At 40.2% G+C, this 25,440-nt stretch overlaps 1 protein-coding gene across 1 annotated transcript in view; it reads left to right on the top strand.

Moving 5' to 3' along the window:
* The window catches only part of LOC122939367 (collagen alpha-6(VI) chain-like), a 245,052-nt gene that overhangs the window by 201,032 nt on the left and 18,580 nt on the right, over positions 1 to 25,440 (top strand). The window contains exons 35-41 of the mRNA XM_044295433.1: positions 3,369 to 3,405; positions 3,490 to 3,501; positions 3,595 to 4,088; positions 13,343 to 13,433; positions 17,209 to 17,880; positions 18,980 to 19,061; positions 21,238 to 21,404. Coding sequence (XP_044151368.1) covers positions 3,369 to 3,405; positions 3,490 to 3,501; positions 3,595 to 4,088; positions 13,343 to 13,433; positions 17,209 to 17,880; positions 18,980 to 19,061; positions 21,238 to 21,404 — 1,555 coding nt within the window. The remainder of the gene's footprint in view (positions 1 to 3,368; positions 3,406 to 3,489; positions 3,502 to 3,594; positions 4,089 to 13,342; positions 13,434 to 17,208; positions 17,881 to 18,979; positions 19,062 to 21,237; positions 21,405 to 25,440) is intronic.

The raw sequence follows: 25,440 nt of genomic DNA on the forward strand, positions 1-25,440 counted from the left end.
GGCTGGAGGGCTCAGACCCCTGTGAGGGCGAACAGGCCGCCTAACGCCTGTGGACTTGACAAGGCAGAACTTCCAACAGGGTGTGAAGTAACACCCAGGAGAAAAGGTGACTTTTTTGTATATGAACTTTTCATGTGTGTGAATGATCACCAAGCAACTTGCGTTTTTGTTTTGCTTTCACGTGTAAATAAACACGTTTTGCCTATGTGCTGCACCCGCTAATCCTAACTACAAGAGTGAATCCCTAATATATATATATATATTTTTTTATTTTTTTTTTATTTATCTTTTTGTTAGGTGTTAGCACTTTTTAAAATGAAAACCGGTTTTATGGAAATTTTTTATTTTTGTGTCTTACTGTGTTCCAAGTCCCATAACTTTTTTATTTATATGCCAATGTAGTCTTCTCGAGTCTTCATTTTTGTGGGTTTTTGTTTGTACCATTTTGGGGTATACATAATTTATAGATTAGGCTACTTTCACACTTGTGTTTTGGCTTTCTATTTGTAAGACCCGGAAAAACGGATCAGTTTTGCCCTAATGCATTCTGAATGGAAAAGGATCCGCTCAGAATGCATCAGTTTCCCTCCGATAAGTCTCCATTCCGCTCTGGAGCCAAACGGATCCGTCCTGGCACACAATGTAAGTCAATGGGGACGGATCCGTTTTCTCGGCAGACACAATCTGGCACAATAGAAAATAGATCCATCTCCCATTAACTGTCAATGGTGTTCATGATGGATCCGTCTTGGCTATGTTACAGATAATACAAACGGATCCGTTCATAATGGATGCTTGCGGTTGTATTATTGTAACGGATCCGTTTTGCAGATCCATGACAGATCCGCCCAAAAGGCGAGTGTGAAAGTAGCCTTACCTGTTATTCTTTTTTTTTGGAAGAAGGGATGCAAAATAACCTGAGATTCTGCTTTTTTTTTTTTTTTTGGGGGGGGGGAATTTTTTGCATGTACCAGGTTAACATAGCTAATAAGTGATTTTTAATATTATACGGATCATTAGAAGTGAGTTGGTGGCAAATTTGTATTTTTTATGATAAAATATTAAAACAAATCATTTATAATGAACAAGGTTTTTTTTAATTTCTTTTTGGCAATAGGCCAATAGAGGGAGCCTGCTCTCTCTGTTAAAAATCTTAGATGACATAATAACTATTGACTGCAGCATTTATAAGGTTCTGTTGCAATTTTTTAGACTTACTTGGGAAAAAAGGTTGTAACTTTTTGAATTTTTACACCCCTCACTCCAGTTTTGAAATATAGGTAGGAGTAGGATAGGGCGTGCTTTGCTATGTTAATGAGTTTCACTTCAGACTTATCAGTGAGACTTTTTTTTTTAAGTCACAATCTCACTCCAGTAGGAGCATGAAGTAGGAAAACTGCAGTAGCTTTTCTACACAAAGGTGTTATGTTTAAGGATAAGACAAATTTATCATGCAACATGAGACCTTTGATAAATGTGACATCAACTATGTCAATACAGACTAAGGCCCCATGCACATGGTCGTTGCCGGCCGTGGCCCGTATCACTTGAATACGGCATGCCTCCGTGGTGATTCTGTCCATGCCTCCACACCACAAAAAAATGGAATTTGTTTTATTTTTTACGGTGCGAATGGGTCATGGACCCATTCATGGGGCCCGTGCATTGGGGACAGCAAATTGTGGTCCCCAATGCATGGAACGGCCGCACAACGGCTGTGTGCATGAGTCCTAATGCAAACCTGACTGATGATACATTTCCCTCATTGTTTCTGACTCATAACTTACATGACATTTTAGGCTCTATACACCACCACAATGGATTTAAAATGAAACGAACAAGATGTGCTTTAACTGCAGACTGTCAGCTTTAATTTGAGGGTATTTACATCCAAATCAGGTGAACGGTGTAGGAATTATAACAGTTTGCATATGTGCCTCCCACTTGTTAAGGGACCAAAAGTAATGGGACAATTGGCTTCTCAGCTGTTCCATGGCCAGGTGTGTGTTATTCCCTCATTATCCCAATTATAATGAGCAGATAAAAGGTCCAGAGTTCATTTCACGTGTGCTATTTGCATTTGGAATCTGTTGCTGTCAACTCTCAAGATGAGATCCAAAGAGCTGTCACTATCAGTGAAGCAAGCCATCATTAGGCTGAAAAAACAAAACAATCCCATCAGAGAGATAGCAAAAACATTAGGCATGGCCAAAACAACTGAAACATTCTTAAAAAGAAGGAATGCACCGGTGAGCTCAGCAACACCAAAAGACCCAGAAGACCATGGAAAACAACTGTGGTAAATGACCAATCAAGAGAAGACTTCACCAGAGTGAATACAGAGGGTTTACCACAAGATGTAAACCATTGGTGAACCTCAAAAACAGGAAGGCCAGATTAGAGTTTGCCAAATGACATCTAAAAAAACCTTCACAGTTCTGGAACAACATCCTATGGACAGTGAAGCATGGTGGTGGTAGTGTCATGGTGTGGGCATGTATGGCTGCTAATGGAACTGGTTGTATTTATTGATGATGTGACTGCTGACAAAAGCAGCAGGATAAATTCTGAAGTGTTTCGGGCAATATTATCTGCTCATATTCAGCCAAATGCTTGAGAACTCATTGGATAGCGCTTCACAGCATACTGCAAAAGCAACCAAAGAGTTTTTTAAGGGAAAGAAGTGGAATGTTATGCAATGGCCAAGTCAATCACCTGACTTGAATCCGATTGAGCATGCATTTCACTTGCTGAAGAAAAAACTGAAGACAAAATGCCCCTAGAACAAGTAGGAACTGAAGACAGTTGCAGTAGAGGCCAGGCAGAGCATCACCAGGGATGAAATCCAGCGTCTGGTGATGTCTATGCGTTCCAAGTATTAAAAAGTAAAAGTTTGATTTCTGATTATTACTTTTAGTCCGTTAACACGTGGGAGGCACATATGCAAACTGTTGTAATTCCTACACCGTTTACCTGATTTGGATGTAAATGCCCTCAAATTAAAGCTGACAGTCTGCAGTTAAAGCACATCTTGTTCATTTCATTTCAAATCCATTGTGGTGGTATATAGAGCCAAAAATGCTAGAATTGTGTCGATGACCCAATATTTATGGACCTCACTGTATGTTATGCCTGCATTGCTGTTACCTAGTAAAACCACAAGGCTAGACAGATCAGTAGAGGCTTAATTATTACCAGATTAAAGAAATAAATAAAAAATACCATAGATAACTACTGTTCTTATTACAGTCAATGACCCATTTTAGTTATATTCTGTTCTCATGCTGAAGGGGAAATTACATAGTAGGTAGATGAACTGCACACAAAAACATTTAATCATTTTAATCATTATTTGCCTTTTTTTTCAGACTTGTGAACTTGTAAAGTTCGCTAGAGAAAATTGCCGTAAGTAAATCCAGAATCCTTGTACAATACATAGTCAACTGTAACAATCCAATATTTCATATTCTGTCTTTTTTCCCCTTGCAGCTTGCTACTCAGGTAAAACCTATGTTTAATTACATTATATTTCACCATTCAAATAAGAAAGGTAAGAAAGAAACCCTTTCCAACATTCTTTTCATTTCATTTAAGGTCCTTCCACATGTCCAGCCTTTCCAACCGAAATAGTGTTTGCTCTTGACACATCTCAAGATGTTCCACCAGCGGCCTTTCAAAGAATGAAAGATATTATTATCTCCCTTGTTGAAAAAATGGAGCTTAGTGAAAGTAATTGCCCCAAAGGGGCACGTGTTGCAATAGTCTCATACAGCAATTATGTCAAACAACTCATACGGTTCTCTGAATACAAGAAAAAAAGTCTGCTCCTGGAAGCAATCCGTAACATTTTGCCAGTAAGGTCAACTGCTACGAGAAACATTGGAGAAAGTATGAGATTTGTGGCCAGAAATGTCTTCAAGCGCATTCGACAAGGAGCACTCATGAGGAAAGTTGCAATCTTCTTTGCCAATGGACAATCCCAAGATGTTACTTCAATAAGCACAGCTGTATTGGAACTAAGTGCAAATGATATTGCACCAGTGATTATTGCTTTCAATGATGTCCCAAATATCAAGAAGGCTTTTAAGGTAAGTTCATGTTATCCAGTTATTTATACAGGTGAAATAATTCAGAATGTGTTACACAATTTGTTTAAAGGTTTTCACCACTAAATGGGCATCCAAGCTGTTTGTCAGATGGCCCTCATCTGGGCATCTACGAGCTATATAAACAGCCACTGCCCTATGCATGGCAACCAAAATGGCAGTAGTGACAAGGTTTAATCACATGACTATTTTCATACCAATCCATGGTCACATCCTCTTGTGTGCAGTTGTTTGATTGGTTCAACTACTGTCTAATGCCTGCACAGGTGACCTAAAGGTATTCTGTAACATCATAGACTGTGTGCCCATTTAGTATAGATACCTTTTGAAATGAAACCCTCTTTAAAATTATTTTAGTATCATATTATTTTGCACTCTCCTATTAGCCCAAAATTATGCCAAAGCATTGTCCTTTTAGGCTACTAGGAGCAACTGTAGTATACAGCAGGCTCATAGTTATGAGTTCGCTATATTCGTGAGGGTATCAATCATGACTTTCATAGCTCCTATTATCTGAATTGCTGAATATTTTTTGTGCTGTTTTTGGCTAATAGTAGAGAGCATGTGTTCTCATATTATACTACCCTTAGTATGATAATAGATTCTAATGACTTATTAAATTGCATATTTTAATCCACATTTTATGAGAAACTAGGCTTTCATGATCTTTTCCTTGTGACCATCCACATAACAATAACTGATGATAGTTTTGTAATTGACCACTAGCATGCACGCAATGGGTGGGTGCAGGGCACATATCTTTTTTCAACTGTGCTGGGCAGAAGAGTCCTAACGTTACGTTTTTGTTACTTTGCGCAGGCATAAATTGCAGGTACTGTAACACCCATCATGCACTACTACAACCACTTAATATTCAGAAATTATAAGTTCAGCTTTTATACTGAGTTAGGACTAACAGTGCATTGTTCATGAGGTGATGTACGCACTTTCTGACTTTGATGACATGGTGGCATATTCGTGTGGAATGTGATTCGTGACAGTCATTCGTAACAAATTACATTTCTTTGTGTACTTCGGTGAAGCAGCCGAATCAACTTCGCTCATCTTTAGTCCCAACCTCTGAGACCTCGATGATTCCTGAGAATGAACAAGCTGAAGCACCGGTGTATCTTCTGGCCCCATTGACATTGGGTGCCCAGGGCACTGCTGCACAGGGGAAAACAGTGAAGGAGATGCAGTGCTGCATGTGTGCTCAGTAATCATAAATTGAAGGAAAATCCTAACAATATGCCATCACTTTATAAGATACCCTGTTTTTGCTATTTATGACAATCTTGAACTATGCAGAAGATATTTGGTGTCATGCACAACAATAAGCTAATTTAAAGTAGACCCGTTATCACTTCTGACATGTCTGTTTTACCAAATAATGTTATTGATCATACAATAACAGTTCTGGAGCATCTTTAAAAATTAATAAATAAATAACTGTATGTTGATAATTTCCTCAGTTATTACAATTGGAAGTTTGTTAATGAATTTGCAATTGGGTGTAACCAGTTGTCGTGTGTCCGTGCCTGGTCTGACTCTGTCCAATCAGTGCTGCAAGTGTGAAACTATGCAGGGAAACACAGACCGATTCATAAACCTCAACAGCAATAACTGAGTAATAAAACAGCATAGAATCATAAGAATAGATGGCCCAGAATTGCTATTACAGGTGGGAATGCAAGTAGTTAGTAAAACAGACATGCCAGGAGAGTTTAGAGGTCCTCTTTACTACCATGTACGGATGCATATGAGGCCCTGCCTTTGGCATCCTGTCAGTTTTACCTTAACTGACATAATATAGTGCAGTACAGAAGTACTGCAGTGTATGATATAACTAAATGATAATAGAGGATCACATGTTCAATTCACCTAGTGTTAAAAAAATAAAGTGTTAAAAAAAATGCAAGTGAAAAATTTATTTTTGTTCACTTAGAAATGCCTTTATATACAGTACAGACCAAAAGTTTGGACACACCTTATCATTCAAAGAGTTTTCTTTATTTTCATGACTATGAAAATTGTAGATTCACACTGAAGGCATCAAAACTATGAATTAACACATGTGGAATTATATACATAACAAAAAGTGTGAAACAACTGAAAATATGTCATATTATAGGTTCTTCAAAGTAGCCACCTTTTGCTTTGGTTACTGCTTTGCACACTCTTGGCATTCTCTTGATGAGCTTCAAGAGGTAGTCACCTGAAATGGTCTTCCAACAGTCTTGAAGGAGTTCCCAGAGATGCTTAGCACTTGTTGGCCCTTTTGCCTTCACTCTGCGGTCCAGCTCACCCCAAACCATCTCTATTGGGTTTCAGTCCGGTGACTGTTGAGGCCAGGTCATCTGGCGCAGCACCCCATCACTTTCCTTCATGGTAAAATAGCCCTTACACAGCCTGGAGGTGTGTTTGGGGTCATTGTCCTGTTGAAAAATAAATGATGGTCCAACTAAACGCAAACCGGATGGAATAGTATGCCTTAAATTTTGAATAAATCCCCAACAGTGTCACCAGCAAAGCACCCCCCACACCATCACACCTCCTCCTCCATGCTTCACGGTGGGAACCAGGCATGTAGAGTCCATCCGTTCACCTTTTCTGCATCGCACAAAGACATGGTGGTTGGAACCAAAGATCTCAAATTTGGACTCATCAGACCAAAGCACAGATTTGTTGCCTGTCCTTAGCAGTGGTTTCCTAGCAGATATTCTACCATGTTGTTCTAGAGATGTGTCTGCTGCTAGAACTCTGTGTGGCATTGACCTGGTCTCTAATCTGAGCTGCTGTTAACCTGCGATTTCTGAGGCTGGTGACTCGGATGAACTTATCCTCCGCAGCAGAGGTGACTCTTGGTCTTCCTTTCCTGGGGCGGTCTGCATGTGAGCCAGTTTCTTTGTAGCGCTTGATGGTTTTTGTGACTGCACTTGGGGACACTTTCAAAGTTTTCCCAATTTTTCGGACTGACTGACCTTCATTTCTTAAAGTAATGATGGCCACTCGTTTTTCTTTACTTAGTTGCTTTTTTCTTGCCATAATACAAATTCTAACAGTCTATTCAGTAGGACTGTGTATCCACCTGACCTCTCCACAACACAACTGATGGTCCCAACCCCATTTATAAGGCAAGAGATCCCACTTATTATACCTGACAGGGCACACCTGTGAAGTGAAAACCATTTCAGGTGACTACCTCTTGAAGCTCATCAAGAGAATGCCAAAAGTGTGCAAAGCAGTAATCAAAGCAAAAGGTGGCTACTTTGAAGAACCTAGAATATGACATATTTTCAGTTGTTTCACACTTTTTTGTTATGTATATAATTCCACATGTGTTAATTCATAGTTTTGATGCCTTCAGTGTGAATCTACAATTTTCATAGTCATGAAAATAAAGAAAACTCTTTGAATGAGAAGGTGTGTCCAAACTTTTGGTCTGTACTGTATGTATCCAAAAAAAGACATAAACTACACATAATGGGAATAGCCACATAGAATAAAATAATTATAAAAATTACTGAAAATTGCTATTGTTTGTTCATTAAACCTCATGAAATATTCACCCCAGAATGGTACCAATGGAAACTTTTTCTGCCCATAAAAAAAAGACCACATACAACTCTGTAGAGAGAAACATAAAATTGTCATGGATCTTTAAATATAGTGACACAAAAATATTTTAAAAAATAAAGTGTTATTGTATAAAAGTAGAAGCAAAACAAAAGCCACAACAGTGGTATGTATACCCCCACAAAAAATGTTGATGTCTCAATAACTTGTCATGTGGCCTTGAGTATCAATTATAGCTTGCCAGCGACTTCTCATGCTGTTCACTAATTGTCTGCTAAGGCCGGGCATCCCACTTTGAAGGGCGGCCCTCAGGTCTTTGAGGTTCTGGGGGAGAGAGTTGCGAGCCTCTACAAAGCAACTCAGCTGATCCCATAGGTTTTCAATGGGATTCAGGTCTGGAGAAAGTGCAGGCCACTCTACTTGAGTTAACCCAGTCTCCAGCAGCCGTTCCCTAATGATGTGACCTCGATGAGCTGGGGCATTGTCGTTCATAAAGATGAAATTAGGCATGTGTTGTTCATACAGAAGCACAATTACTGGAATAATAATGTTACTAAAGTAATATGGGCTTGTCACTGTACCATTCACAAAGTGTGGGGCAGTTCTGTATTGACTAGATACACCTGCCCACACTGTAACACCACTACCACCAAAGGCTTATCTGGTGACAACAGTGGCGCTCTTCTTGACGTCTCCAACATCGTTGTTGGCCATCATTTCTTCTCAATGTGAATTGACTTTCATCAGTGAACAGTACTGAGGCACACTGGTCCCATGTCCAGCATAGATGTTCCCTGGCCCATGCAAGACGATGACGCCTGTGTCTGGTGGTGTGGTCAGGTACCCTTGCAAGTCATCTAGCACGTAGACCACACTAAAGCAAATGTTTTAAAATGGTCTGATGCGATATATGGGTGCTTCTCACCTCCCTTAATTGTACCTGGAGTTGTGTGGCATTCACCATCCGGTTCTGTAGGGCATTGTTCACAAGGAAGCAGTCATCAGTGTGGGATGTGGCCAAAGGACGTCCACTGCTATGCCTTTCTGTGACTCTCCCAGTCTCTCACTATCTCTGTTGCAACCTGCTGATGACACTCTGTGACACTCTAAGCTCAGTGGCCACTTCCGTCTGAGAACATCCTGCTTGAAGCCTCGCAGTAATGAGATACTGTTGATCAATTGTTAGGTGTTGTCTTGGTTTCATAATGTCAAAATGTGAACAGCATGATGAGGAGGACTGTTTAAATACCAATTCTAATTCAACCAGGACATTTATTGGGCGATGGATCAAAAACCTGTTGTAAATTTTGCCATTAAGCTCCTTGTTAGAGAACAGCAAATTGGGCAAAAAGTACTGAAACATTGAACAGTTGGACATGTGCATTCAAAAGTTTTGGAAAGGTCACATTAAATTCACCTGCAAAGGTTAGAGTGCATTTTAGGTTTATCCTGAAATTGCACCCACAAGCCATATATATCGCTAACGTTTTGTGAGTATATATTTGGCATTGCTATAATCATTTGATAAATCCCCCCACTGTGTGCTAAAATCCAAAATAGGGCACATGCTTAAGGGACTCATACCAATACTATAAGAATACTGAAGTGAGGTAAGTTCAAAACAAAATTGTCTCCTGCTTAGCAATTGTGAATAAGAAACATCATAAATTGTTTTCCATCCAATTGGAATTACATTGTAACCAAAAAACACTCACTAAAACAAAACCTGAGTCTTGAACATCTGGAGATGAGAATATACTGCAGTCACTGATTTCTGGAATGGATGAAAGAAGATTAAAAATGAAATAAAGTATGTGCTGGAATTACACATTTGCTTTTTCTCTGAGATAATTTCAGTTCCTCAGAAATTCTGATTCAAATCAAATACACACTGCAAGCTTTCAATTTGACAGCTTTGCTAGATTATGTAATGTTACAGCTAACTCATGTTCAAAATTAAATTATGTTAGTAAGATAAAAAAGTAAAATTGAATGTTACATTTGCTTATATGGGTTTTCTTAGATGAAGACTTTGTGCTCTTCGAAACTGTATAATAGAGCAATATGGTGTCTACTGACAACTTTTTGCAGGACAACAAACATGTCTCAGACTTCACATACATATATATGTATGTGTCTGTTGACAAGTGTATACTATCATGTGATAGAAAAGAGTTATATGAAAAGCTCTAGCCCGTGTTACATGTCAACTTTTGTCTCCAGAAGTGTTGCACAACCAAAGTTTCTTGTGTCACAACAGTATGAAACAGCAGTGTTGTAATTTTTTAGATTCTAAGTTCGAAAGTAACACTGTGACCCAATTCAGTTCCATTATGTTTGAGGTTATACTGCTACATAGCGAGTTTTGGTCACATATGAAGCTTGTCATTGAAGAAGACCTTTCACCATTCCTGACATGCCTGTTTTAATAGCTTCATGCATTCCCCATGTAATAACAATTCAGGAGCATCTATTATTTATGTTGTGTCAGTAGTGGTGAAAGGTCCTCTTTAAGTTGCAGAGAATCCCTAGCCTTACAAGAATTAAGGTGTAAGCATATCAATTTTGCAGCTTTAAAGGGGGAAAAGCAGATCACCAGGTGGTCATATAACAAAGCAACCAATGTTAAGTTATGTCACATATGGAAAAGCCAATACAATGCAACAGCTCTCCACAGACATAGAATATATGAACTAATGCTCTATTCACTATATACTTACTTAGCAAATAAGTCATTTGTGCCCATCCACCATGGCAAGGTGACCTCTTTCTGGATGAGAACCTACTCTGCATGATACCTCTCTCTGTGCCAATCTGCCTTAACATAATTTAGGAAGAGCAGGATGTTTATGTATACTGTGTCTGCTCCATTTGTTATTCATTTTATGCCAGCAAGCCTCAAATAAATTTAGGGATAGAAAACTACAGCTATATGTTGTACTAATTAAAAACGGCCTGTGAAAAAGATTTTTTAGTTAGGAGTGCACAACCAGAAGGGAGGCAGCTACACCTCTAAAGGCATACTGCAAAAACAAAAGACAAAGTTATTTAGCACATCCTGGAACATGTAGTGAATGTGCAAGTAAATGTCACCATGGCTGAAACTGCAAAGTAAAAGCCGAAACAATGCAATTAGCAATATGCAAACATAGAATGTATGAATTAATGCAATATTCACTATATAAAATAAATATGAGGTACTTAGCAATTTTATTATTTGATCAAAATAATTTCTGCCCATGCATCACTGCCCGTAGCTACCTTGCTTGTGTGCAAGCTGCAGCCTGCTTCATATTCCTTGGTCCATAGAGTATGCAAGCTCCATTTAGCTCTAAAAGGGCAGAGTGCACCCTAATTCTTCCCCAGTCTATGGCTGGCCATCTTGTGTACTTAAGGCACAACCTCCTGTGGGAGGGTGCATGAACAACAGGTGTGTCTATTTTGCTAGTCGCTGTAAATTTGTTTTGTTCATGCTGTCTGCCCATTTACCCACCTCTGCCCATTTCCTGATACTGATTTTCTTCTGCCTGACCCGACTTGTGCCTGTTTATCATATTGACCCTTAGCTGTCTGCCCTGACCTCAGACTGTTTCCTGGATTTGCTCATACTCTGCCTGCCTTGACCTCGGCAGGTCTCTGACTACTGTTTTGCCTTATCCCTTTGGTCTCCACATTGATATCTCTGAGCCTTGTGGTTTGGCTGTGAAACCATACAGTGACTACTCCAAGAGGTAGCAGCCTGGTGGCACCCCTGTAGCAAAATACCCATCCCTGTACAAATGTTAAAGGGTCAATGCCAGTTCACTGCCAGGATAACACCCTTATGTTTATCCCAAACTGAAGTCTGCTGGTTGAATCAGTGGTTCCACACCAACTGTCCATAACATAGTCAGCACATCCTGTAAAATGAAGTGAGTAAAGTAAAAGTAAAAGCAAACACAAGGCAACAACACTCTGCAAACTTTATATAAATTGAAAATGAGGTATACTGTATAGTAGTGATGAGCAAATCGAAGTCCACATAATGGACTTCGATACAAATTTCAGGATAAATTTGATTAGCCACGGAGCCGAATTTCCCTGTGGTTTATAGTAGCAAATCAATTTAACCTGAAATAGTGTAAAAAAAAAAATCATACTTATCTGATATATTTGCTTGCAACGGGCCGGCTGCCGCCATCTTGATTGAAGATCTCACACAAAATCCTATGCGCGGTGATGTATAGGATGTCACCACGCCGGCTGGTGTGAAGACGTGATCTCTGGCCACGCGAGATTTCGCCCCAGACCTTCAAGCAAGATGATGGAGGCCGGCCCGTCGCGAGCAAATGGATCAGGTAAGTATGATTTTTTTTTACCTCAAATTATTTTAGGGAGAGCTGGAATCACATGTATAATGCTCCATTTCTTGCCTTACTCCATGCCAGCTGGCCTCAAATTAATTCAGGTAGAGCAGAGTACAGCTTTATATTGTGCTAATTAAAAACTGCCTGTGGAAAAGATTAGTTAGTTACCAGTGCATTACCAAAATGGAGGCAGACATACCTCCAAATGCATACTGCAAAAACAAAAAACAAAGTTAGCACATTCTGCAGAATGAAGTGAATGTGCAGGTTCACATCGCCATGGCTGAATCTGGCAGCGCTTGGCTCTCTCTGGCACTCCCATGGAAATGAAAGGAGCGACTGCACACACGCCAGACCAGCCGCTCCCTTCATACAGGGGACTGAACTGGGTACGGGGTTCCTGTTCTCGTGATCAGTGAGGGTCCCAGCAATAGGACCACCACCAATCTAATAGTTATCCCCTCTCCTGTTAAATCTGTTAATCATATTTGTAAATATATTTGATTAACCAATTCCCACCCTTTAGGAGAAAATTCATCCCCACTTACCTCATTGGTGTCATTCGGTCTCCCCTGGTTATGGCCATCGCTCTTCTCCAGAATCCCTGTGGCCGCACTTGCGCAACAGACTCATTTTCTCCTGGCTGTGCCGCTTGCTGTCCTTAAAGCGCACGCCGCCGCGCATACACCATGGTGACTTCTTCCTGGCCAGAATAGTACAGAGCCGCGCACGCCGGCTCTGTACTATACTGGCCAGGAATAAGTCACCATGGCGCATGCGCGGCGGCGTGCTCATTCAGTCAGCACGTGGCCCGGCCGGGAGAAGACGACAATCAAGATGAAGCCCGCCCCCAGCCAGAATCCAGAAAGTGAACGGCGCGCTGGCAGCAGGTAAGTATGAAAAGGCGCCATGAGAATACCCCTTAAAGGAAACATTAGTATGAGAACGATAAGACAAATCTATGAAAGTTATACACATTTTTTTCTAAGTTTAAATTATTATTGTAATGTTCTAACAGTAATTTTATTGCAATTGTTATGCTACATGTGAGGGAAACTCAATAATAAATGGAAACTGCTGTTTTATTAATTCTACATATTACGGTAAAGTTACAGTATTTTCTCCTTTGTGCAAATGTTTCCATGGGAGCTATTGAACTGTATAATATTTAACTTCCCATCAGCTTTCATTTTATTATAGCTGCCAAACAGTATTTGTTGCAGTCTATGTAATCTAGATTAGTCAGTTACAATAAACATTTTTAATCCACATATCCTATTTGATGTCACATTATTTCTGCTTGTTGTTAATTAGGCAGATGAAAGCAGAAGATCCCAACTCTTAGTTTGGAAGAGACTGCAAGACCAAAAACTAGAAGTCATTTCACACTGCACACTTTGCTATGGTAAGAGGCTCTTCAAACATAGGATTATTTCCTTGTATCTGGAAAAATATAAATCATCACCACATGCTATTAGGATGAATGAGGCTACTTTCACACTTGCGTTCAGAGCGGATCCGTCTGAGACGGATCCGCTCATATAATGCAGACGATGGATCCGTTCAGAACGGATCCGTCTGCATTATATTGTAGAAAAAATTCTAAGTGTGAAAGTAGCCGCAGACGGATCCGTCCAGACTTTACATTGAAAGTCAATGGGGGACGGATCCGTTTGAAAATTGCACCATATTGTGTCACCTTCAAACTGATCCGCCCCCATTGACTTACAATGTAAGTCTGGACGGATCCGTTTGCCTCCGCACGGCCAGGCGGACACCCGAACGCTGCAAGCAGCGTTCAGGTGTCCGCCTGCTTTGTGGAGCGGAGCCCGAACGCTGCCAGACTGATGCATTCTGAGCGGATCCGCATCCACTCAGAATGCATTAGGGCAGTACGGATGCGTTCGGGGCCGCTTGTGAGAGCCTTTAAACGGAACTCACAAGCGGAGCCCCGAACGCTAGTGTGAAAGTAGCCTTAACCTAAAGGCATGAGAACATTTGGTAGAGTATGTCCCTTTCCAACTGAGCCACACCTCCTCATTGAGTTAAGTGCAGTGGATTATTATTTTGGTATGTCTAACTCTTGATGTGACATTATGCTCCAGAAATGCTACATATTTTGTACATTTTACATCACATTTTAGGGCTTATATGTATATGGGGTGTTTTTGTGTTGCTTTTTGGAGATTTTCTTGCACCTTTTTTGGGGTGATGGGAAGAGACTGATATTAGTCTACAGTGGAATATGAGAGTGCCTACTGTAATGAGGCATACTGAAGACAAAGTGGTCCCACTGGAATGCTTAGGACTAAACCAGTAACTGAAATCTAAGAGATTCAGTTCTTCCCCCTCAACCCCCATAAGGACATGTGGACCTTTCTACTCGGAATCCCCTGTTTGCTACCCTTAGCCTCCAATAGCAATGATCATACATGTATGAACAGAAGACACCAATTTGCGTAACCAAGGCAGTGAACAGGAATCGTAGTCAAACAAAGCACAAGTTGATGCAGGTGGCGTATAGTTGAAACCAGTAGACATGCATAGCTCAAAATGGGCAACAGATACTGTAAGTGGATATGGTCAAATATACAATCCAGGTCAATCTGAAACAAGAGAGGAACAATACACCTTCACAGCCTACAGGAAACAAATAGACCTTTTGGTCAGACGCCTCCTTAAGAAGACTGGAAATACTGGCCTCTCATTGCATGCACTCCATACTCCACTAAGCAGGTGGAGGGATGTAGTATGAGAGCAGTGGCAAGAAGTAGGATGTCAGTTACAGTTACAACTAAGTCAGTGAAGCCACACACCTACAAACATAGCACTTTAGTTGTTTAGATGTCTTGGTAGCAGTTTTGGGGGCTGTGGCTTCCAGCATATTTTAGGTAAATATACATGTACAAAAGTCACATAAAAACACTCCGAAATATGTATGTAAAAAAATTATTACAAACTATTGAAAGATAGAAAATGTGTGTGTGTGAAGGACACCTACACGTTTATAAGTCTATGGATTTTTTTGCAGCTGTTGAAAGCAACAAGCTTCATGGAACTTTGCAGAAAACACAGGTGTTAAATGTCTTCTGGTCCCCTCCATTTTTGGCTAGCAAACAGCTAAGAGGAGGTGCTTTGTCAATGAGATGAGGTTTAATGTTCCTAGTATACCGTTACAGTTGTCACACAGCCAGTCTTACAGCCAGAAATAGCTTTGTGAGAAAGAGGAGTTCGGGAGATTCCTATAGAAGAATTTTTTGTATACCTCTCAGTTTTTGGTTGGAATATGAAACACAATAGGATCGAAGTGGAAGGAGATTATTGTCTAACATTTTTTTAAATTGGCAAAGAGCAGAAATGTGAATGATGAGTGGGAAGACATTTAAAGGCAATTGATTTTTTTCTTCTTATTTTATATAGAATCCTGCACAATTTTTGAAAAATCTTAGACCCTTTAAGGAATGATTTTTTGTATTTTTGAGTGTGTGTTTTCTAGATTAGTCAACATAGAAATAACTCAGTCTAGAAAACATAGGATACAGCTTACCCAATTGAGGAATATCTTCTGTTGTGCCGGCATCTAGGAATTAACTCATCAGTGTGTAGATAGCTCAGGGATTTGCAAGCCAAGGACTCAATCAGGTGAATACTTTGGGATACAGCACCAGGATTAAAAAACATAAATTACTTTATTGCTTTATAGATTTTAAAATGGTCTATAATCATAACTTTATCAGCTAGTGTAGAGGAAGTGTTGCTTGAAACATGTAAGCTATCATCTGCTGATCGCTATGTTTTAATGTGAACCAAGATAGCAAAGAGCATTTGTCATAGTCCTAGTTTACAATGTAAAGGTATTGAGGCAGTGACACAATAGATGGAAGAGTTGGGTCCATGCAACAAACTACGGCCAGGAGAATAACACAAAATGACAAATAGAGACAGATTAAGTGAAAGAAAAAAAAAAGCATAAAACCTTACATAAATCACTAGATATTGTTCATACAGTGGATGTTCTGTGCTGTACATGATACAATAAATTATAGTAGTGTACTGTTCTATAACATGATACTACTTATGGCAATGAATGTTAACATAAAATAATAATTTTTCCATCCATTGGCTAAACACTAGCTTAGCCTGGCCGGGTATACAGCCCTAACTTGTGCAGCTGTATTGTATACAGTTATCTTCAGTTGCATAAATCTGCAATTGACCTCCTTCGTAAAAAAGTTACAATATTAATTGGTTCCAAGATGACAATAGTAAGTTAATCATATTGCAACTTGAACCCATAATGATACGACAACACAGAGCGGCTGTGATCTGGTCAGGTTGCTGAAGTGCTGTGGTCATGAACCGAGTGGCCAATTAGCCCACAGCTTCCTTTCATTTAACTAATGAAGACCACATTGTTTAGTCTGTCTTCATTGTTAGTGCCTGTTCGGCAACTTCAATACCTGCTCTGTGTGGTTGTATCCTTAGGACCCTTGCAAGACGAGCGTTCCGCCTACAGCGAGTCCGCATCGCAGCACCCGGCCTGACCTCCCAGCGCTGCCGGGAGTCACATAGCATTATATTGATTTATGATGCTATGTAACCCTTACAGTTCTGGAATGTATTGGATAACACTGGCAGCATTATGGAAATCACTGACCAAACACTTGTGTGAATGAGGCTTTAATCACATGTACCGCAGCTCTGCAGTGTCTGTGGCATTGTATGTTGAGTCTGGCTTCAAGTTACAATGGGCCATTGTACAGTATGTTCATGATATTGTATCCCGAGGCCATTGTAACTTGATGGACCACCTGTATATACTGTGGGATGGCCTTGTATTGGAAAGTCTAGGTGACTATACTGTAATAAACAAAAAAGGTATGAAGGTTGAATACCTCCCAGGTGTGTGCCAAAAGGATACTTATTTGACATAGAATTGGTTCATTACATTCTCCATATGCACTGAGAACTTGTCCCTCTGTGTACCGCAATTATGTACGCTGAACTGTGAACAAAGCCTAAGTAATATTGTGCTTTTCCTGCTTTTATTCCATAACCGAGTTCTGAGTAATAAAGTAAATCTTAATGCATCTAAATCTGCGTTTTTACTTTTGCCTCCTTTAATTCTGAGTGTTTTATTAACATAGCACTAAATGCTCCAATATTCCATTGTATTTCAGACAAATGCATCCCTGATGAAGAGTGTGAGCTGAATCCTGCCCCTCCCACTGAGATAGACATGGACATAGTTTTTATCCTAGATGGTTCTCGTACTGTGAGAAGTGATGACTTTTTGAGGGCAAAAGATTTTGTAAGCACAATGGTTGATCATTTGGTAGTATCACCACAGCCTAATGCACCAGGCACAGAGGCTAGGGTGGCATTAATTCAACAAGCTACACCAAACTTCATGCCAAACAGAAATGTGAGGCCTGTTAAAAAAGAGTTTGGGCTTGATTCGTACAACGACAGGAGTTTAATGAAGAGGCACATTAAAGAAGATGTCACACAGCTTGAAGGTCCATCTGCTCTGGGCTACTCAATCCAATGGGCTATAGAGAACATTTTTAGGAAAACTTCAAATGCAAGGAAGCACAAAGTAATTTTTACACTCCTCAGCAGCAGAACTAGTGTCTGGGACAGAGAAAAACTGAAAGAAATATCTCGAAAAGCTAAGTGTGAAAAATTCACACTATTTGTTCTGGCCTTTGGGAAAGACATAAACCACAATGAGCTTACTGAGCTTTCTAGCCTCCCTCAAGATCATCATGTATTGCATTTGCTTACTATGTCAAGGCCCGAACTGGTTTATGCTGAGAGATTCAGCCATGCCTTTATCAACCTTCTGAACCGTAAGTAGACATATATTTTTTATCTGAGTGGTCAGATAATATATCATCTAGTATGCTATGTGTCTAAGTAATTGGGTAAAAACATGTAAGGATGCTGAGTTTTTTTCTCCTAAGGATAATTCCACACGTATCTATTAAACTGAATGAGACAAAGCTGCAACAGCAGACACAGCCCATGAAAAAGTGCTGCTTCTCAAAAACAAGCAGACTTTTTTATAATCTCATGCAACCAGTTTAATAAAGAATGTGATGGGGAGACTACTCTCCCATCAATTAAAGATTTTTTTTTCCCCAGGAATTAAAGGGATTTTCATATTGATGGCCTATCCTTTACTCCTGGCACCCTGGCCAATCAGCTGTTTGAGGAAACCATGGCACAGGGCTATCAAATGTACAGCATGGCGCTTAGTAAGCCGCAAAGAGGCCATGTTGGTCACTGGAGCTCCATTGAATCCCGGGCTTCCTCTAACAGCTGATCGGTGGGGTGGGGATTCAAAACCCCGCCAATCTCATACTGACGACCTATCCTGAGGATAGATTATCAATATGCAAATCCAAAGGAAAAAAACCTTGAGTGACTAAAAATAAAGTACAAAAAACAAAAACAAACAAGGATTTGTTCTGTACAGTAACACTATAATGCAAAAAAAAAAAAAAATACATCAAACTGGCCAAATTGCTATTTTTTGTCCTCACCAAAAAATGTGGAAAAAAAAGATTCAAAAATAGAACATAGCAAAAACTATATGTAATTTGGTATAATAATTGTTCATCTCATACACATTTGGCTTGAGAAGAAAGTGTCTGCCAGACATTTCTCACACTTATCTCCCATGAGAACAAAAGGATGGGGGGAAAATATGCACTTCACCCAAACCTTCTCTACCCTGACCTCATGAGCTCCCAACAGATGGTAGAGTGTCCACTGCCGTTCTCAATGGGTTTGGCCAACAATACACTCATGAATTTAGGGACCTTTAGTGAGGGCAGCATACAGGAGCTGACATGTTCCCTTTAAGTGATTTTTGCTTTATATAGAATGAGGTAGGAAATCCATTGCAGTTTTTAAACTGTACATTTCTGTGAATATCTTTTATAGATGAGATAAACTCCTACCCACCTCCAGCTTTTCAAGGAGAATGTGAAGGACGTGGGGATTCTGTTTTCTCTTTAGCAGAAAGGTGAGTAGTCTTCAGCTAATTCACACATTTACATGAGAAATAGAGGAATTAAGTGACACTCCAGAATTCTCATTTTAAGGAGCATAAAAGTATTTGCTAAAACTGGTATATCAGGCGAGCTAACAGGCCCTCTTTAAGGGTGAGGCATTCATTGTGGTTAGCCATTTAGTTAACATTAACATTTATTTTGGAGGAATTTTTTTTATTTAGTTTTGGTTTTTTTGGGCACAAAGAGCCATAACATTTTTAGTTTTCTATTATCGTTTCTCTATGAGGAATTGTTTACGGAGATGAGTTTTATTTTTCCGTGGCAAAGTTTTCCATGCTGTTGCTGCTGCTTCTGAGGATGTGTCTCAGAGTGATAGTGGAGCAGGATTAATTCTGTGAGTAGAAAAAACATCTGAGCAGCGAGTGTACACTAAGGCCTGTATTACACCAACAATATCTGTCCAACCAGACCAATGATTGGTCAGAAAATCTGTCAGATACCGTAATCTGTGAAGTGAACTTATAGAAAATTGACAATTAGAGTTGAAGCTTTCAGAGGAGAAACTGGTAACAAATGACATACATAAATCTTTAAATGATCATACAGGATATAGTGCTATTCCTCATTTACACCCACAACTTATTCTGAAAGGTCATCCCAAAACAGCCAGGTGCAGTTCATATTTGGAAATTGCCATTGTGAGTGCACTGAATAAAAAAGCAGACAATACAGTCGTGGCCAAAAGTTTTGAGAATTACATAAATATTGGAAATTGGAAAAGTTGCTGCTTAAGTTTTTATAATAGCAATTTGCATACACTCCAGAATGTTATGAAGAGTGATCAGATGAATTGCATAGTCCTTCTTTGCCATGAAAATTAACTTAATCCCCAAAAAACCTTTCCACTGCATTTCATTGCTGTCATTAAAGGACCTGCTGAGATCATTTCAGTAATTGTCTTGTTAACTCAGGTGAGAATGTTGATGAGCACAAGGCTGGAGATCATTATGTCAGGCTGATTGGGTTAAAATGGCAGACTTGACCTGTTAAAAGGAGGGTGATGCTTGAAATCATTGTTCTCCATTGTTAACCATGGTGACCTGCAAAGAAACGCATTGCGAAGACTTTTGGAAGATGGCCTGGTGTCAAGAAGGGCAGCAAAGACAGATTGATCTTCTGCAGAAAATATGGTGAATGGACTGCTGAGGACTGGGGCAAAGTCATATTCTCTGATGAAGCCTCTTTCCGATTGTTTGGGGCATCAGGAAAAAGGCTTGTCCGGAGAAGAAAAGGTGAGGGCTACCATCAGTCCTGTGTCATGCAAACAGTAAGGCATCCTGAGACCATTCATGTGTGGGGTTGCTTCTCGTCCAAGGGAGTGGGCTCACTCACAATTTTGCCCAAAAACACACCCATGAATAAAGAATGGTACTAAAACACCTTCCAACAGCAACTTCTTCCAACAATCCAACAACAGTTTGGTGAAGAACAATGCATTTTCCAGCACGATGGAGCACCGTGCCATAAGGCAAAAGTGATAACTAAGTGGCTTGGGGACCAAAACGTTGACATTTTGGGTCCATGGCCTGGAAACTCCCCAGATCTTAATCCCATTGAGAACTTGTGGTTAATCCTCAAGAGGCGGGTGGACAAACAAAAACCCACTAATTCTGACAAACTCCAAGAAGTGATTATGAAAGAATGGGTTGCTATCAGTCAGGAATTGGCCCAGAAGTTAATTGAGAGCATGCCCAGTCGAATTGCAGAGGTCCTGAAAAAGAAGGGCCAACACTGCAAATACTGACTCTTTGCATAAATGTCATGTAATTGTCAATTAAAAGCCTTTGAAACATATGAAGTGCGTGTAATTATATTTCACTACATCACAGAAACAACTGAAAGAAAGATCTAAAAGCAGTTTAGCAGCAAACTTTGTGAAAACTAATATTTGTGTAATTCTCAAAACTTTTGGCCACGACTGTATACATTTCTGCTAATGCTGCCCATCTAGAAGAACATCATATACTACACCTTGTACAAGAGTCACTTTAGATTTCTGTAGAAAAAATTTAGATTCTATTTTCCCTAGTACCTTATAAAAACATGCATTATTTAAATTATTTTATATGGTGGAAATGGTGAAATATGTATCTGATGTTAATAACATCTATTTGGATATTGTAAAAGTGTGGACTACAAAGAGCTGGAGCTTGAAAAACCAGAGGAGACTGCAGAATATGCTGAAAGAGAGGTAGAAGAATACAGTTATGAAGAAGAAGTAGACATCAATGATGACCTAAAAACCACAGAGGAAACTTTTGGTGGGACGGTTGAGCCAGAGACCACAAGAGATGGTATGTTTTTCACAGTTGTCGGTTGTCTAAATGTTTGAAGGTAATGAACTACTGAGAGGCGGCCACATTACATGATTATATTGTGCATGTTGTTAAAAGGTTTAATACATTTCTTCTAATACCATATTCTCATATAAAGTGAGCTGAAATAATGTTATAAACACAGTGTTATGGAATAAAGTAATAAGCTAGTCTCTACAATCATAACTAGAGATGAGCGAAGTTTAAAAAAATTCAATTCGGCAGCTTTGCAGAATTTTGACCCGAAATTAAATTTTTACAAATTATTTTTTCACAAATCGCTATGTTAAAACCCTATTAAGCCCATCAATCAATGGGACTATTTTTACCAGCCGCTTAGACAGAAATGCACCCGTTTAACTGCCATTAAAATATAAGGTAATATAAGCTAGTGCAATATGGCCTTTTGGGTTTACAAAAAAAAATTCACTCACCTCCTCCAGTTGCTCATGTAGAAGCAGTCCACTCGTCTCTTGAGCCAAAGGACCTGCGCTGAGAGTGATGATGTCACTGGTGCTCCCAGCATGACCACATGGTGAAGATGCCTTCATCAAGTTCAGCGCAGGTCCTTCGGCGGGTCTTTTCCACTTAAGAGAGGAGCAGACTGCCTCTGCAAGAGCAAGTGGATAAGGTGAGTATTTTTCCCCCATTCTTTCAAAGACAACTATAACTGCTATTTTAGGAAAAATTATTCCTTACTATAAAAAGTGAGAAAATTCGGCTTCGTAGCAAATCAAATTTTTCCTAAACTTCGGATAGAATTCAGCTTTGGATGCTTCGATTCGCTCAACGCTAATTATAACCATACTGCTAAATTGCTTTAATTCCCTCATACTGTATGTGAATATCCATATACTCGTATCCATGGAATTGTTCATTCTTAAATGTATCTCCCTGGTGATCATTGAAGTAATACAATACATAGCCAAGCTAAAGCATGGCAACAGAGGCTTCTGACCACCACAGATCTCAAAGGAGTTGTCCTGGATTGTCTTGCTTTTTTAAATTCCACCACTATACCCGACCTGTGAAAGGAAGCATACTTAGTTCTGGCTCTGTGCATCCCTGGCTTCACTGCGCTTCAGTCCCCACATGTAAACTGTCAGCATGCATCCACTGCATCCAATGACTGCATTCAGCGGTGGTAGTGTATAGCAATATTTTTAGTCAACTGTTAGAAAGTATTACAAGCAAAGTTAATACAAGGCCCTAACTATTGTATTGTTATTATCCATATTGCCTCCTTTGCTGGCTTCAATTATTTTCCCATCACATTATAAACTGCTCGTGTCCATGGTTATGACCACCCTGAATCCAGCAGCAGTGGCCATGCTTGCACATTATAGGAAAAGGCGTTGGCCTCTCTGGTGGCTTCCTATATTGTGCAGGCATGGCCACCACTGCTGGATTGCAGGGTGGTCATAACCCTTGGAAACCAGTAGTTTATAATGTGATAAAAAAAATGAACCAAGACAGCAAAGGAGATATGTGGACAATCACAATACATTTTAGTGTCTTGTTGAGCAGTTTCTCAGGAAAATTAGCATACAGTAGGATCAATAAGTCTAAGTGACCTAGCTGTCTCTGTAGTCTAAGGCTATATTCACATGACATGTGAAAAACGTCTGTTTGACGTCTGTTTTTGTAATAATCGTCACATGGCCATTTTGACAACTATTGCATACTATGGTTCTACTCACACAATTCTTTCTTTAATAGGCCGTGAATAAGACATGTCCTGTTTTGTCATCCAGCAGCCCCCATACAATTGAAGGGGACCATTTTTAATTATTGTTTTCAAAAAGGCATCAGTGAAAAAATTGCTGTTTGGCCATTTTTGACGGACATTTTTTTTTTGCTGTTGTGTGAATGTAGCCTAAATTAGTCTAAAGCAGGGGCGTTTGCTAGCTTAAAACATTCGGGGCCTGGGCACCTGATGTTTTGTTCCAGTATACGAATGTCCTGCCTGCCAGCTAGATACAACTGTATTGCCATCCTCAGCCTCAGGATGGCAATACAATTAAATATAATGCACTTGAAGAGCTGAAGGACCTGTGATGACATCACAGGTCATGTGACCAGTAAAACAGGCAGTGGTTGAGAAGGACCTGCGATGATGTCACCATCATGTGACCAGTGCAAGAGAGGAGGGCAGTATAGAAGAGATGTCCTGGGGAAGAAGCTGTGGTGATGTTTGCTACATGAGGAGAGGTAAGTGAAGGGAGAGGCAAAGGAATGCTGGGAGTTGTGGTTATTTAACTGGGACTGTATGTTAGGGCTGAAGGGAGGGATGCTATTCACATGGGACTATGTTGGAGGTGGCTGGGGAGGGGGTGATGTTATTAACATAGGACTGAATGTTGGAGGGGGCTGGGGCAGTGTGATGTTATCTTCATGGGACTTTATGTTGAAGGCGACTGTGGGAGGGGAAGATGTTATTTACATGGGGTTGTATGTTGATGGCGACTGTGGAAGGGAGTGATGTTATTTACATTTGACTGAATGTTGAGGGGGTGATGTTTACATGGGATTGCATGTTGGAGGTGGCTGGGGAGGAGTGTTATCATTTACATGGGACTGTAGGTTGAAGGTGTCTGGGGAGGAGGTGATGCTATTTACATGGGACTATATGTTGGAGGCGGCTGTGGGAGGGAGTGATGTTATTTACATGGGACTGTATGTCAGAGGCGGCTGGGCGAGGCAGTGATGTTATTTACATGGAAATGTATGCTGATGGTGGCTGTGGGAGGGAGTGATGTTATTTACATGGGACTGAATGTTGAGGGGGTGATGTTTACATGGGATTGCATGTTGGAGGTGGCGATATTATTTACATGGGGCTGTATTTTGGAGGAATCTGGAGAGATGGTGTGATGTTATTTACATGGGACTCTATGGTGGAGGGAGGAATATAACTACAGGGGGCACTGCAGGGGGCATTAAAAATACTGGGGGTACTTCAGGGTGAGCATTATAACAGTAGGGGGCAGTATAAATACTGGTAGCACTGTAGGGGTATTATAAATACAGGGACATTAGCCGTTCTTATTACTACTGCGAACTCTATAGGAGGGACTTATAAATCCGTCTTATTTCTACTAAGAGCACTATGGGGGGCCTTATTACTACTGAGGGGTCTGTATAGAGCTTTATTACCAGTGGGGGGACTTATTTTTAGTGGTGGCTTTGTGAGGGTATTATTAATACTGGAGGGCTCTTCTACTAATGAAGGCACTCTTGGGGAGCATTATCAAGGTTGGGGGTACTGTAGGGGGCAGTATTGCTAATGGAAGCACTCTTGTGGAGCATTATCATGGTTAGGGGCACTGTAGGGGCAGTATTACTAATAAGGGCATTCTAGAAGGGAATTACTATTGGTGGGACTTTGAGGAGCACCATTACTATGGGGGACTATCTGTATGGCACTCATTTTTCTTCCGGATAGTATTTGGGGGGATTGGGGAGCACAGCGAGCAGCAGGATAACAAAGTTGGGACTCCAGGTTGGGGGATGATGTGAGGAAATGTGAGGAAGCTAAGATATCTGTGTGTCACACTCTGAAGAGACGAGGCATGGCTGAGAGAAGTTGCCCAGACTGAATGGGGAAAATGATGACAGAGAAGATCTACATTGGAGGAGAGGTCACCTGGGAGGCACTGGATGTCACAGCTTATGTGCTGTTGTATAGCAAGTACCACACGAGGGGAGGGGGGGGGGGTTGGTCAATTTAGATAACTGACCCATATTCTTTGTGGCTTAGGCCGTGGATCTTTTGAGACCCTAGCAACGCCCCTGGTCTAAAGGTCTCTGAGTCTAAAAATTGAAGCAGTGGCTGTGATCAATTATAATCACAGTTGCACAAAAGTGAAACAGGCCAGTCTTTAAGCCAATAGATGAGTCTGCCAAATTATGTATTGTACAAAGATGTATCCCTCAATGAATAGTCAAGAGCATATTGTTTAAAATACACAGTATGAGTAACATGAACATAATGACCTTCCCATGGAGCAAAACA

The sequence above is a fragment of the Bufo gargarizans genome, chromosome 5 (assembly GCF_014858855.1).
Source record: "Bufo gargarizans isolate SCDJY-AF-19 chromosome 5, ASM1485885v1, whole genome shotgun sequence".
In the NCBI taxonomy this organism is placed as follows: Eukaryota; Metazoa; Chordata; class Amphibia; order Anura; family Bufonidae; genus Bufo; species Bufo gargarizans.